General features: G+C 40.2%; 1 protein-coding gene across 4 annotated transcripts in view; it reads right to left on the reverse strand.

Annotated features, from left to right (window-relative positions):
• The window catches only part of sema5a (sema domain, seven thrombospondin repeats (type 1 and type 1-like), transmembrane domain (TM) and short cytoplasmic domain, (semaphorin) 5A), a 119,328-nt gene that overhangs the window by 57,149 nt on the left and 47,676 nt on the right, over positions 1–14,503 (reverse strand). For all 4 annotated transcript variants that reach the window (XR_013780552.1, XR_013780553.1, XM_079361343.1 and 1 more), the window contains exons 5-6: positions 6,661–6,723; positions 3,679–3,777 (exon numbers count right to left, since the gene is read on the reverse strand). Coding sequence is in view for 2 of the 4 variants with exons in the window: in XM_079361343.1 (XP_079217469.1) it covers positions 3,679–3,777; positions 6,661–6,723 (162 nt within the window). In the remaining 2 variants the exon portion in view is untranslated. The remainder of the gene's footprint in view (positions 1–3,678; positions 3,778–6,660; positions 6,724–14,503) is intronic.

Raw genomic sequence — 14,503 nt, forward strand, 5'->3', positions numbered from 1 at the left:
TTAAATCCAGGATGTAATTATATTTTATGGTGCAAAAATAAACACAGTATACAAGGATTAGCTCATGGTTTGTGCTTCCATCCAAGTTCATCTTAAGTCTGAGGGAACGTGCATGACAAAAAGTTAAAAGATTGCACTAATCTCAAGTTTTGAATTGCACAGATTATCATTTAGAAAATTAATTACTTTTATGTGAAGCAAGGTTACCACATTTGTGACTCCATTCTGCTCATGCAGAGGACCTTTTGCTGCACGTTTTGATCAGACACTGATTAATCTTAAGCAGCTCTTCCACAGAGGAGGAGGCCACCGCTGCTCCAACCGAAGCACAACACAACAGAGCTTCCCTGTCTTAGCCCTGCCGAGCCAAGATGAAAGCCATTGACCCGTCTTGTTCCGTGAGCCGGAATAGCCGTTTTTTTGGGGGGTCTATTGGGTCATTTAGAAAAAACAAGAGGAGAGCTGATACATAGATAGGCTGCAGTGCATTCGTTGCATTTTGAAGAAGGGAAGTGAAAGTCACTCCTGTGCACCCAGCAGCTGTGAGGGGAGGACACTGAAATGACTTTGAATGCCTCTGATTGAGACGCTTTCTGAAAGGGATAACTTACACAGACCGCTTAGCTAGCCAGTTGGCTACTATGTATGGTGCTGCTGAGACACTACAGAAAGAGAAAGCCACTATGACAGGAAACCCAGCCATCAGCTTCATTTATAAACACAACTTGAGATGTGGTTGTAGACAGGATTCTAATTGATGAGTCACTGTGAGCGGCTGGCCAATGACGCATCCTAACAGCTATCCTGAACATGTGAACAGAATCAATGAGTTGTCACAATAAATTCTGTTGTTGTATATAACGACTTGGTCTCAAGCATACTCCTCAAACGAAGTGTAATCATCACTGCCGTCAGCTTTATTTCCACCATTTGAACACTTCATGCGTTAATAGAGCCACAGCGTCCTCACTTACCTCTTAACTACTTTCAAAGTTCTGTGAGTAAACAGGAAGTTTCATAATCATTTTTAACCAGAGTTAGCAGGAGTTAGAGTTAACTGGAGTTGGATGAAAAATCCAATCATTACTGCAGAGTAAATATGAAGCTGCTCAGCACCTAATTCAAATAGTTACATTTTAAGGCTGAAAACCAAAAAAATAAATTCTAACCTCGGTCTGTTCGAGTTAAGAAGATAATAATCCTCCAATACAGTCCATCATATCTATCCGAAAAAAAATCACATTTTGCAATTCTACTTTTGTTTATGATAGGAAAAACACGACAGATTTTGTCATCTTCTGATGCAGCCGGACTAAGCTCTACTCTGTTTTCTGTTTTCACACGAAGCTACAGAATCATTGGTTTATATCTTCTAGTTTTATTTGTGGTAAGAAAACAAAAAATAAAAACTCAGAAGGTGTCTAATTTTCCGTTTACACGTCCATAGCAAGAGTAGGTTTTAAAATAACAGCTGAAACAATCGAAAGGCTTTGATCCCATAAGACTATTATAAAAGCAAAATTGCTGCTAAATCAAGAAGGGTAACATCTATTCACGACAAAGCACATCAAACACAGGACACACTGTTTACACTGCTGTTCTGTCAAGTTAACTTTGTCACACATATTTGATCATTTTAACAATTTGAAATGATTACTGAAAAAGAGTTTCAAGGTTAAGTGGTAAGTATATTCAACTGTTACTTGTATGTAAGGAATGTTGCTTTTCTTTAATCTTGCCCTAGAAAAAAAAAACGTGTTAATTGAAATGGGATTAAGTGATGCTAAATGAACATGGACTGGTTCCTCCACCAAGTTGTCAGATATTTCCCTTTTTGTGCCTTAATGTACAAAATTGCAGCAGTTTAATTTCTTGTTAATGTCTTATGTTACTTTTATTCCAATATCATGACCATTGGCAGCGTGCCTAAAAGTCAGAGAAATTAACAGCCGTGTGAATCAATAACCTCAGAGCACTTATTAAACTAATAGAGTATTCTGCTTCTTCGCTTCTTCATTCATCACAGCTGATAGTTAATCTGTCAGAGCGAGATGCTTCTTCTGTTGCTCCGCCCAACCAGTGTTTCACATTAATGGACGTTCAGTGGGTAAATATGACAGCGGCTGATAAAATACTGCTATAATAATGTCATGACATTTCCACTATATGTATTTTCACAGCAGTAAACAGTCATTATGAGCCTGTGACCTTTGGGTGCAGTGCTATTGAACAAAAAACAAATGTCAGCGTAATAGTAAACTCGTGCCGCCTGCTCCTCTGAAATCCCAGAAAAGTGGGCATGTGGATATTTGATAAGTTCTATGTTGAGCACAAAGCGCTGACATTTTAAGTATTGGTCTTTGCCTTACTTCACTGAGCACTTGTCAGCTGTGATAAGGGATAAAAAAGTTTCTTATCTGACACTTTAGTTATAAGAAACATGTTTATTAGCACTTGATGCTTTTGTAGTGAAATGAAAGGGTTGCAGCAAGTTCCAAAATGGTGAGTACAGAAGTAAAGCTTTGACACCTTAGTTGCTTCAAGAGGTGCTGACTCACAAAAGAAACTTTAAGCAAGTATGACTAAACATCCATTTTAATCACTAGATTCACAGCTGAAGTATGAGGGCTGAAACAAATAACAGAGGCTAAATAACTGCATTGACTCATAGAGGTGCTGAAAGCAGCACAAATGAAACACCTTTGTGTTTACCTGTGGGCCAATGTCATGATTACCGCAAGTAATGAATTTATGGCAACATTTTGAGGAGGAGGTTTAACAAGTTTGAGGGAACACGACTTCTCCAAAAACACCTCCAATAATCAAATTAATCTTGTAATTAGTCTACATCCATGAGTGCACAAAGGGAGCCGCAACGAGAGATCGTACTGTACTTCCTGTGATAGCAAGATCCTGTCTCAATCACACCTCCTTTAAATGTGCTGATCAACCTTCGCCTTCCTCCATACTTTGTTAATTAAGTCGATAACACTTCAATCTTTGCTATTTGCATTTTCTATCAGACTTAGTCAGGCTGAAATATCACTGTCAATTATGCATTAAGTTGTTTTCCTTGGGTAATTGAGTGTCTTTTATAACAAATGTGACATTCAGAAAGCAAAAAAAACAACAACAACCTATGCTGCTGTTAACTTTACCACAGTGATAAATCATAGAGGGGGGACTGTTGTATAAAGAAAAGACTAGAGCATTTTAGTCAGCTGCCTTTGCTCTTAACAGAAACACCTAGCAATGGTTAGCTTACAATAGCTTAGGTTAGTTGCTACACTAAGCAACAATATTAAATGGCTAGCTTTATATCCAAACCTGAGTGTGTTGGAAAGTGAAAGGCAAAAATCTATTATCCATTGACATGTGTATCAGGTCCAAATATGATTTTCCAATTAAAAAGTATTGTGTGCCTTTAAAATGGACCAAACCATCATACCAGTGATGTTTGTAAAAATATATCTTCAGTGAGATTGTTATCTGCTTAGCTTTCTAGCAACACTGCTGGCCCGACCATTATTATTCACTGGATATTAAATTTCTCTCAAATCTCAATATGAAAATCAGACCAACTGACATACTTGGGATTTACATAGTAAGATAATAAAGAAGACTAGTTCGACAAAAGTAGTAAAAAGAAGTTAAAAAATAAAAAATTGTTGTTAATACCGTTCGGTTGGTGCAGATGGGAGTGAAGGCGTTGGTTCCACAGGTAAACAGCCTGTTCCCATTCACCAGCAGCACCCTGATGTAGTTCTGGCACTCCTCCTGTGAAGAAAACACAAGCAAATCATGGTTCGCAGTGAGCATGCAGCGGCATCGTTATCTATCCATTGACAAGCAGCAGCATTAGACAGAGGGACAAAATTACACTTTGTGCCAATAAACAAGACAAACACCTGCAACCACGGGAGGGCTATTCTCAAACGTGGCCAAGCTTGACAGAGTTAAATCAAGGCTAATGCCCACACGGCTTAGCCATGTCACATCTTAATTCAGCAGGGGCCAGATTTGGAGGGGGATCTGAATGAGGTGGAGAACAGATAAATGCAGCGGGCATGGGACAGAACCTCTCAGGATTAGTTTAGAAAATTGCCTTGGCTTTGTTGGCTTGTCAAAAAGTGAAAATGAAAGTGTAGCCTCTCATATGCTTCAGTCATGTTCTCTTTTAGCCTGCTTTCTACATTAATCAATTCAAGCCACTTTTCTCTAAATTATGCTGAAGTACATGCTCATCACTCTTTCCTTGGCTCGTGCCTCCTCTGAGGTTTTGGCCGGGGTTTCTAGCAAACCACTCAGCACTGGTTAAAAAGTGTACGGCAAATGCAGAGAGACAGAAGGAGTGAGTGACTGATTGAATGATTGATTGCTGCTGAACATTGTGAACTCTCAACATTGCTGTCAGGCTTTTTGTTGGGATTTCCATCAACAAAACTCCAAGCAAATATAATAACAGCAGTCAGTATTCATGTCAGAGTGCCACATTTGTTTTTGTGCCAGTACAAGGTAATAAACTCAAAGGGTCCCCTTCATGTGAAAGAGGCCATGGCTGGGCTAGTGAGGGCCCCTCGTAGATTTTTAAAACCTTGTAAATCTGCTATTGTCTGAGCCACTCGGGGCGACTCCCCCCCCCCCCCCCCCCGGAGTCTGATTTAGGAGTAGGTAGCTCTGTAGCAGAGATGGAGGGAGGAAAAGGGAAGGGCCTTTTATTTCCCCCTATCAAGACGGAGGTTGACTCGTAAAACAACTCGTTTCCTGGTGCTAAGCACAGCCTGAGTACGTGTGTGTGTGTGACACTTGTTATGAATGCTCATATATCTATGCAGTTTGCACAGCTCAATGCATACTATACACTTGTGTATGTGCGTGCTCAAGCTGGTGGTGATAGTCTGTGTAATTCGATTCTCCTCCTCAGCTTGTTTCTTCGGTAAATAACGGCATATTTAATATTTGCACAGCCTCACTGTCTGGAGTTGTTTATGAAAACTTCCTGACAAATGTTCGCCGTCCATACTGTATTACAGAAGCTGTTATGCTTGGCTCTCTCACATTATAAAACAAAACAGAGGCAGCAATCAAGTCCTGTCAAGTCAATTCAAATCTCCCTTTCTTCCTCTGGTTAGAATAAATCAAACACACAAGAGAAGAACAGACGTGTGCATTAGGGGGGAAAAAATTACAATCACTTGTAAACTCACTCAAAGCACGGCCCAGTATCTCTGTAATAGCTTAAGCGATGGTATATAGCTGCATGCTGAGCTTGGTAATAAACCATCGAAAGCCCTGTCAACTGCGGGAGAATGAAGTCTTCTAATGCTATTCTTAGTGTACATCACAGGAGCTGATCCTCAGAGGGGAACAGTGAGAAAAATAATTCTACTGTCTCATATAGCAGAGGCTCTCAAGGACTGAAGAAGCTTTGGTCTGTAATTCAGAGCAGCTTTCTTCTTGCATGCCTATTATGGGCCCCTAACCACCTTTCATAGGAGGATAAATACACATTGGTGCACACACACACACACACACACACACACACACACACACACACACACACACACACACACACACACACACACACATCTACACACACAGACAGACACGTACACACATACACACAGAGTTCAGGGCCGGACAGTTCACATACAAGTCAAGTTCAGCTCTAAACCAGCTGTATGGGAGGCTAACCACACAGAAAGCTACACAACAAAAGGAACTCTCTTTGTACAAAGCCTATAAATAATATTTAAGCTGAGGCTGGGGAAGCTTTTTATTTCACAAGTTGATTTAGATCCCTTTTCAGGATAATCTCATATACAAAGCAGGAATTCCCAATGTCCTGCTATGAACAGAGCGTTGTTGATTTCAGCCTCCAATACGTTTCATCATAACTTGTCATTTTTTATTTTCGAGAGATGTTTGATTGTGATGTACTCTCTTCGGGAGATGTGATTTCTTTTTTGGTGAGGACTGAGTCTTTCTCCACCCTTAATGCAGCTCTGTAAATCTGATGGGAAATTCTTCTGCTCCTCTGTTAACAAGCCGTTGTTAATGTGCTATTTTTGTCAAAAAAAAATGTAAAAATGAAAAATACCACATGTTTTGAAAGCTGCAGCAATTTAGGAAAGCGGTAAAGGTTTGCTTTCTAGTTCTAGTTATTCAAGGACATTCTTGTGAAGAGGCTGTGAAAAATAATTGTTTTGATTTCATGAAATTTATTTTGGGTTTGGCTGGAAACGTTTTGGCACATCAGTGGTGAGAGTTCATTTTTGGGAGTTTAAGAAGAAGCAAGAAAGAGCGAAGACGAAAAAAGACCAGAATAATGTGCTTTTTGTGATTTTTTTAATTTAGGATTCGACTCTGGTTTCTGGTCCCTTGTCATCTCTTGTGTGCCACACTGACACACAACTTCACACACACACACACACACGCTCACAAACCCCTTAATGGCTGGAAAAACTCCTTAGGTCACTTGTTTAAAATGTAAAGATTGAGTAAGCTGCAGAGTAACACCCAAACTTCAAGTAAAACTTTTCAAACAGAATGTTTTGTGGATAAAATCTACACTGGCACTTGTTTTTCTCCAGACAGTGATGAGTGTTTGATAAAGCAATATAACAGAGTGACAAATGCTAAGGTATCACTTAAACTTACCTCAGATTTTCCGCGGCTGAAGCAGGCTCCCTTGGTGAACTCGTCGCAGTGCCACTCAGCCTCCTGCGGGGAGAGAGAAAAAGCAGCGTCAGGCTTCCAATAAAGCATCAAGAAGAAGCAAACATCAGAAACATTGTCACCATGAGCCACTTTGAAAAGCACTCGGGAACCCAAACAAAACAATGGCTGGCTCTCAACAGTGGCAAAAATCCCACCTTTAAAGTCAATTTGATGTCTGGTGACTTGATGTCTGAGATAGCTTGGCAATAAAAACGCCACAGAAGACAAGAAAATAGAGACACAGATGTAATAGAAAATCAGCCTGCCATGAGTTGGAAGTCTAGATATCTGGGTGTTGAATATTCTTTGACTTGAGTGGGAGGAGGGGATTTAAAAAGAAGGAAATCTGACACTATATCTCTCATGCAATCTTCAGTCCGTATATGCACACTCAGACATACTTACAGTTAACACATTTTTACATGCTGTGTTAAATACAGACACAGAATCCAATTAAGGTGTAAACCAGCAGGAGACCCCGAGAAATCGAGGTAAACGTTCAGCAAGCCAAATGCCAATTTGATTTATGTGTGAGGGAGAAGGAGAGATCTGAAGACATAACACACAAGTCCCAAGAGTAGGATGTCAACATGATTTACATGTGAGGAAAAAACACAGGGATGCTTTGGCATTTTCAGGAAAGAGAGGAGATAAAACCTTGCCTTGCCTACTCTGAAGGTGAATTTCCATTTCTACAGTTTATTTTATAATATATATTTTTTTTTACCTCTGGGGGAATTTTTCATTGATAAAAGTTGGTTATTCGTGAATTGAGTTCACTCCCATTTAAGACATAAATAATTAGTCATCACTACTATCAGTTGGCAGAGAGATGGATACTGAACAAATAAAAAAAGCCTGAACACAGAGATGCAAAACAGTCTCCAATGTCCCCTGACCACTTCTAGAGCAGGAGTCAGGAGATGACCATAGACTGTATAAAACAATGTGGCAACACCCATTGGCTTCTAAAGAGGCATATTGAAACCAAACTATGGTTGTTGCCAAATTGGAAATACTGACACTATCTAAGTTTCTAAGTATCTAAGTTAATCTTGTATGAGGGAAAGAGATGGAGTTGAGGCAGGTCCTGTGCCCACCTGTCAGTCAACTATACTATGCACCTAATTATGCAACTGCGTGCAAGAATGGCTTTTGAGGCCAGCTGGAAGTGGTGACTTTATGGACTGCAGTTTTTTTGCATTTCACCATTGCACTTCATTTTTCAATACCTGAGGTTTCCTCTTGGACCTGAAGTAAAAAGAGAATGGAAGTCATAGAGTAATGTTTGCAAAATATCAAAGATGGTGGACAAAGACTTGTGATATGAGTTTTTGCCTTGAATGATACTGTACTTGTAATTGGACAGATTGGCGAGCAGAAGCAGCTTCAATAAATGAATAAGCTCATATATATAAATGAATAAGCTCACATAATTTTCCCCTCCCTGACTACTTACAGGCGTTAAGTGGGAGGCTGAAATATTTTACCCCAACAAAATAAAGTTGGGGTAAAAAAAATCCTCCTTTTGCGCTCACAATTTCAGACATTTTCTGTGAAATGCACATGTGAAAGGGGGAACAGAGAATAAGACGTCACTGCCATCAGCTCTGTAAATAGCAGAGAGAGGAATACCTCACAGAGGAACTCGGTGGTGAAATAATACCCTTAACACCAAGACATGACAAGATGTCTCCAAAAGCATTCAACTTCTTCTTTCGCCTCAGATACGGCTTTCTTGTGGTAATAATCTGGCTATTATCCAGAGGCCCGGGACTTCTCTCTCTCTGAGGGAAAATAGTATACATATCTGAAGCTGAAAGAGAAAATTAGATTCTCGGTATCAGAGATGTTTTATGCCAGGACAAGAAGGAACTTAAGAGAACTTCTTTCATTTCTATTGAGAGAACGTTTTATGGGTTTTCTTTGTGTTTTTTATAACAAGGTGTTTGTCTTCCGCCTTGCTGGTCTTTGGGAAGTGTAGAATCAATGTGCACACATATGCACACATAAGCAGTAAGTCAGAAAAGAGCTGAGAGAGAAAGAGAGAGAGAGAGAGAGAGAGAGAGAGGAGAACTCGGGGTGTGTGGTATTATTCAGGGAGGATAAGATGAGGAGTATTAATGTGAGGTGGCTTCTCTCTTTCTACTGTGTCTGTTTGTGTGCATGTTTGCGTGTGTGTTTGTGTGTGCGTACGTGTGTCACTTCACATTCCAGGCCATAGCAGGCTATTCTGGGGGCCTTGCAGCCACCACAGAGACAAACCACACACATCAGCACAAGCATCGTCCCAGCTGAGCTGAAAGTGGGCGAAGAAAAGTGCTTTCGCTAATCGCATGGGGGGGGCAAACCTGTTAATGGAATGGCTCTGAACACTGACTCACTCATGTTCAGTGTTAAAATCAATCATAATACAATGCAAAAAAATACAACTTGAGCTCAAAGTAATGGGAGAAAAGTGGTTCCTTTTGTGATTACGGGGTGATTATTTGATTTATCGTGGTCCAAAATAGGTCAAAGAAGGTTTTCAGAGTACGATAAATACTCCCATTACACATTTGAAGTGTCAACTTTATGGCGACTGAAGGAGGTGAGCCTTTAAGTGGGGGATGTGCTGGCATCATTGACCACTTAAGCCGCCCTGAACTGCTTTAAATGATCCATAGTAAAGAACAGAAACACAGCCATGCAGAGGAAAGAGCCAGTGTCATTAAGACACATTAAAAGCTCATTAACATGCTATTGTGGAGCCACCGTGCTCCAAAGATGAATCTGTCCTTTTTGGAAATATGTCTGGAATGTGCAGTCGTTAAATAATAATTCTTGGCTGTATCGGAAGAAGCTGCTTCACAAAAGACCCCTTTTGTCCGACGCCTTTGTCAACCTATAAGAAACGGAAATAGAGACTTAGAGGGGAAACAAAGAAGATGAGAGAATAACAGGGGGCCGGGATTAAATTTAGTGAGCCGAGCATGGTGGTGAATTGGCAAGAAAAGGGAAAAGTATATCCACGATGACACTGTAATCATGTGTGGATATTGTGGAAAAGAAGGAAATATACAGCTCATATAGAAGAGGATAATTACAGTTCATTACAAGAGGTAATGCTTAAAATTTTTCGTCATCATTTTCATCGAGTATGACAACATCCTATTCACCAAAGTAATGGGAAAGATAAGGCTGATGCCGCTACTGTCGAAACTATTTATCTGGAGGTAAAACCAGATAACTTTAAATTAGCAGTGAATAAAGCCATTGACTGTCACACATTTTTAAGCTTCACGTTTGGATTTTTTGCTCATGCCATCTTTGTTTTTAGATTCAGTCACCATAATAGGACAACATGCTGGATACAAATTGGTAAATCTCTCATGGTACACAAATTGCCATTAGAAGTACAAGTAGCAATATTGTTCAACACACTCTGTTTAATCATGAATTTACTTTAAATGGGAGAATAGCGTGGAAATAAACATCATGATTTATTGAAGAAGACTCAATGTATTTTCAGAGTTAATCCATCCCAATCTAAATCTGAAACCCCATGATGAAGAAGCTAATCAAACAATTATTTGTGTAAATACGAAAAGTTTAAAAAGAAACGTCCGTGGCAATGAATAAGGAACCATCCTTGAATGATATACTATTTCATTTTCAGCTCTGGTATGTGATACATGTTTATAACAAGAGTTTAAACCACCCTGCCATGGTTAGGTTATCTTATTTTTTCTCTTTTTTGGGGGTGTGGGGTGTGTGGGTCTCGTCTTTTTCAGTCTAAATATAACTAAAACATACTTGCCAAAACCACAAATTTAGACCCACATATTAACATACCAGCGTAATCCTTTCAGAAAGATTAAAGTGATTAAGATGCAGACATTTTTAAAAGCAAGCCACAAGGAATTTGGCACAGTTGGCAAAAAAAAAAAAAAAAATTGTTGCTTTCGGGAAGCTGAAGAAAATATTTAGTGTTGGGTGTGTCTGCCTATTTATACCGTCCCCTACAATCCTCAGAGATGAACCATTGTGCCTCTCGTCAGCCCTCACACAGGGGGCTATTGTCAACACGAGGTGGGTGCAGGAGAGATACCAAGGGAGAGAGTGGGCATGGAGGGAGTAAGAAAGACAGAGAAAATGACAGAAAAAGGACAAAAAGACAGAATAAACAACAAAGTGTCCGACGAAAGAATCAGCCAGAACAAGGGAGACAGTGTGGGCAGATTTAAGTAGTCAGAGAGACGGAGGAGGGAGTTAGGAGCTGAATTCCAAAACAGCACTGTTTCCAGACATGATATTGAATATATTTTGCATAAAGAGGGTCCAGAGAACACACTTGTTGCTGACAGCTGTCTGACTTTATGAAACGCTTGGCTGTGTGTCTCATTACAAGAGGATGGCGGGTTGAGAGCGTGAGCCGGACAAATCCTGCCGGGGAAAATCTAATCTGTCTTATGAATAGCTGATATTACCTTTTGATGTGCAGGCACAATATTTACTATTCAGTAAGATGTCTGCTGATGTAAGCTGCACATAGATTTACACATGAAATTGCTCTTGATGTCATGGCTTTGGAAGGTTGTAGGTGTAAGTCACTACGCACATCATCATAAGAACATAAAAAAGTACAGCAGAGACCCCCTGCTTAGCCTCTTTAAACACAGCCGCTCCTTTAAACATGGCTTCAAACTCCATTATGTATCACTAAACTTGCTTGTATCGGCATCTCCAATCCTATTCATGCTTTTCATTCCATGCATTTAAATAGCCCAGTTAGTGCGCTCTGGTAATTGAATTAGCAATGCTTCCAGAGCTATAGAAGACGCTTTCTGTTAGCTACTGATTAGCAAGGCTAATTGTCTGTCTGACAAAATGTAATTGCAAGAGACAGGCCCATGAAATACAACATATGTGACTGCAGAGCCCCTTTGTTTTTCATCCGAGTCCTCGTCCTTCTTAATGGCACAACAATAAGAGGGGAAGTGAAGAAAAATGGAGGTACTATATACATCTAAACACTGTGCAGTGTCTGTTGCCAAGGGGAGCTGTTATGGATAGCGTTTCCATGAGCTGGAGGAAAGATAGAGGCTACTGTGCCTATCTACTATTTTTCTCCTCCATCCATGCTGTATTGAATGGTGAACAATGCCAGTGATCCCTCCTCATCCCAGAGCTTATTGACTAATGCTGTGCCACGGTGTAACTGTTAAAGCTCAGCCTCTGTCTGCATCCTATTTCGATTTAGCGCAAAGAACTCAAGCTAATATCGAACCATTAAATGGGGTGTTTTTTTCTTTTTTCCTAATTTCTTCTTTCATTAGCATCTATTCAAAGAATATTGTGTATCAAACAAGCTCTTATTGAGCTTGCAAATTAGACAAGGATCAGCGTAAAAGCCTGTTTTTTTTTTTTTTAAATCAGGTGAATACGGGAAAGACACACAGGTAAAATTGGGTTATTAGGGTATCCATGGACAGTATGTTAGGGAGCTCATGGGAAGGCAGAAACTCAAGCCTGAGTGGTGCATTGACCTGATTTGGCCATTCATCAGCCAGGGCAACACAATGGGAAATTAAACACAATTCAAATGAGGAAGAGCCAATTCATCAGTGTTTGTCCGCTCTCTGCAGTGGGCCATGGAAGGTGGATAATGGTAAAGTCAGGGTTGATTCGCCTGCTCAGTGTTGGCAGCAGCTGAGGGCAGAGAGCTGAATGAAGGATGGGGGGGGGGGGATGTGTGTTAATAATGGCATTCACCTGTAGATGTAGGAAGGATACTATGTTGTGTGGCTTTTGCTGAAAGGATCCATTCTTTGCCTTGCTCTATATGTCTTGTTAGCTCTGAATTCTGCAGTTTAGTCCTTTTTCTTCTTGTACTACTCAAAAGTTTGAAAGTGGAGCAAGCGAAAGAGTATCAACCCTTTTCTGTTCTTGACAGTATTTTTTCCACATCAGTGAGGATGAGGCTAGAGGTTGATGGGAAGAGAAAAGCCTATTCAGGCTGTTGAGATGCTGCAGAAAAAGATTTGAAGTACCAGATATTAACTCCAATCGAAGCCATTGGGACGGCTGGCTCATGTCTTGACCTTGACTTGTCCCACTTTAACCTCCCTCCCCCATTGCATTTCAGTTTGCGTACATGCTCAAATGTTCAAGTTCATGTTCTACTTATTGTGTTCTCCATCTTCCTTTTATAGAAATATCTCTTGGTCAGTTTCACATCATATATAAAGGAATCATAAATGTCTTGACAAAGCTCATTTAATCAATTTCTCTGTGTGGTTTGCTCAGCAGACAAAATGTTTTATTTCGATCAAAAACAATAATATTCACAATGAGAAATAGCTGTGAAAGAAGGACAACCTCTCTTGTTGTTGTTGACTTTTCAACTTTTAGGTTGTTTTAGGTATTGTGTATGTAGTTTTAGGTATTGTGTATGTAATACCTTGTATACATCCTCGTATGTGGTTGTTATGGCATAGACAGTTTTTTACCACATCTGCACAAATTCATTATATTATTAGTTTTTTTGTGAATGAACGTGAAATGACTCAAATCTTCCAACGCTTACAACTTAATGAAGGCTATACCAGAGGGATTGGCCTCCAAATAACCAAGGACAATGAAAGCCTAAAAGATCTCTGATACCTTAACATCAACTCCTCTAATAAAGGTTGCTTCTCTCTCTCCCTCTACTTCTACCTCTTTTTCTTTCTTCAACTTCTGATGTTCTTGGCTTTCTTTCCAATTTTTTATTACCTCCAAGCAAGTAGAGCATTTACTGAGGAGATTGCGGTTGCTTGGGCACAGGCTCAATCGATCCCTGAGTCTCAACTCGATATGTGCAGGATGAAACGGCAGTGTTTAGCTGCCACCCAGAGTGTCACTGCTCCTTAAACCCTCCCTTAGACACTAGTAAGAGACATATTCAGGGTTCATTTTCCAGCTTGAAAACAACTCTTCATACCCCAACCAAGGGCAGGAGAAATGGCAGAGATTCATGCTGTCATGGACAAGGAGACCTTGGTGGTGGCTGTTTCATAAATGTTTCATGCATGTATATACAAGACAAGACCAGACTGCCATCGATCATATGGTAATTCTATCCACCTCTTCAGAGTATCAAAAGCTGTTTGTATTACATTGACTCTAATCCTTGTGCTCTGTCAAACCTTGCACAGCCTCCGTCTTAGTGCTGCCAGCCATGCAAGAGCAAATCACTGCCATTGGGCATTATCTGACAGGGCTGATGCACGGGGATGGGGTGAAATCACAAAGACATGCGTAGGTGTAGCTTTTAGCTCGCTTTGCTTCCGCAGGGGGAAAAAAGAAAGCACATGCAACTCTTTAAAAGTCAATGCAAACAAAACTAAATATATGGAAAGCCTGCATGTTCTGAAACTTTGCTTGCGCTCTCTATATCGTATGCCCCTGTTAATCTATTTGATCAATCACCAATGCATGTAATATGAGCGGAGAAACTGTGCCAAAAGGGAAATTCATTTAAGTCTTTCATATCCAACAACAATAAGAATGACAAATATATGTAAACCCAACCAGAGAGGCGAACAAATTAATCTCCTGTTTCATGCCTGGATGAAAAACAAGGAAGGAAAGAAAGGATTTAGAGGGAAATTAATGCTATATTAGCATTTGTGATCCTCACACAGTTGAACTTGCGCTCCCCCTTGACTAGACAGCCACGGTCCAGTCAAGTGCAAACCAAAGACAATGGCACAGGTCAACTCAAATTGATGCCGCACGAAGCCAGGGATTATCGTGAATT

The sequence above is a fragment of the Symphodus melops genome, assembly GCF_947650265.1.
Source record: "Symphodus melops genome assembly, chromosome: 14".
In the NCBI taxonomy this organism is placed as follows: Eukaryota; Metazoa; Chordata; class Actinopteri; order Labriformes; family Labridae; genus Symphodus; species Symphodus melops.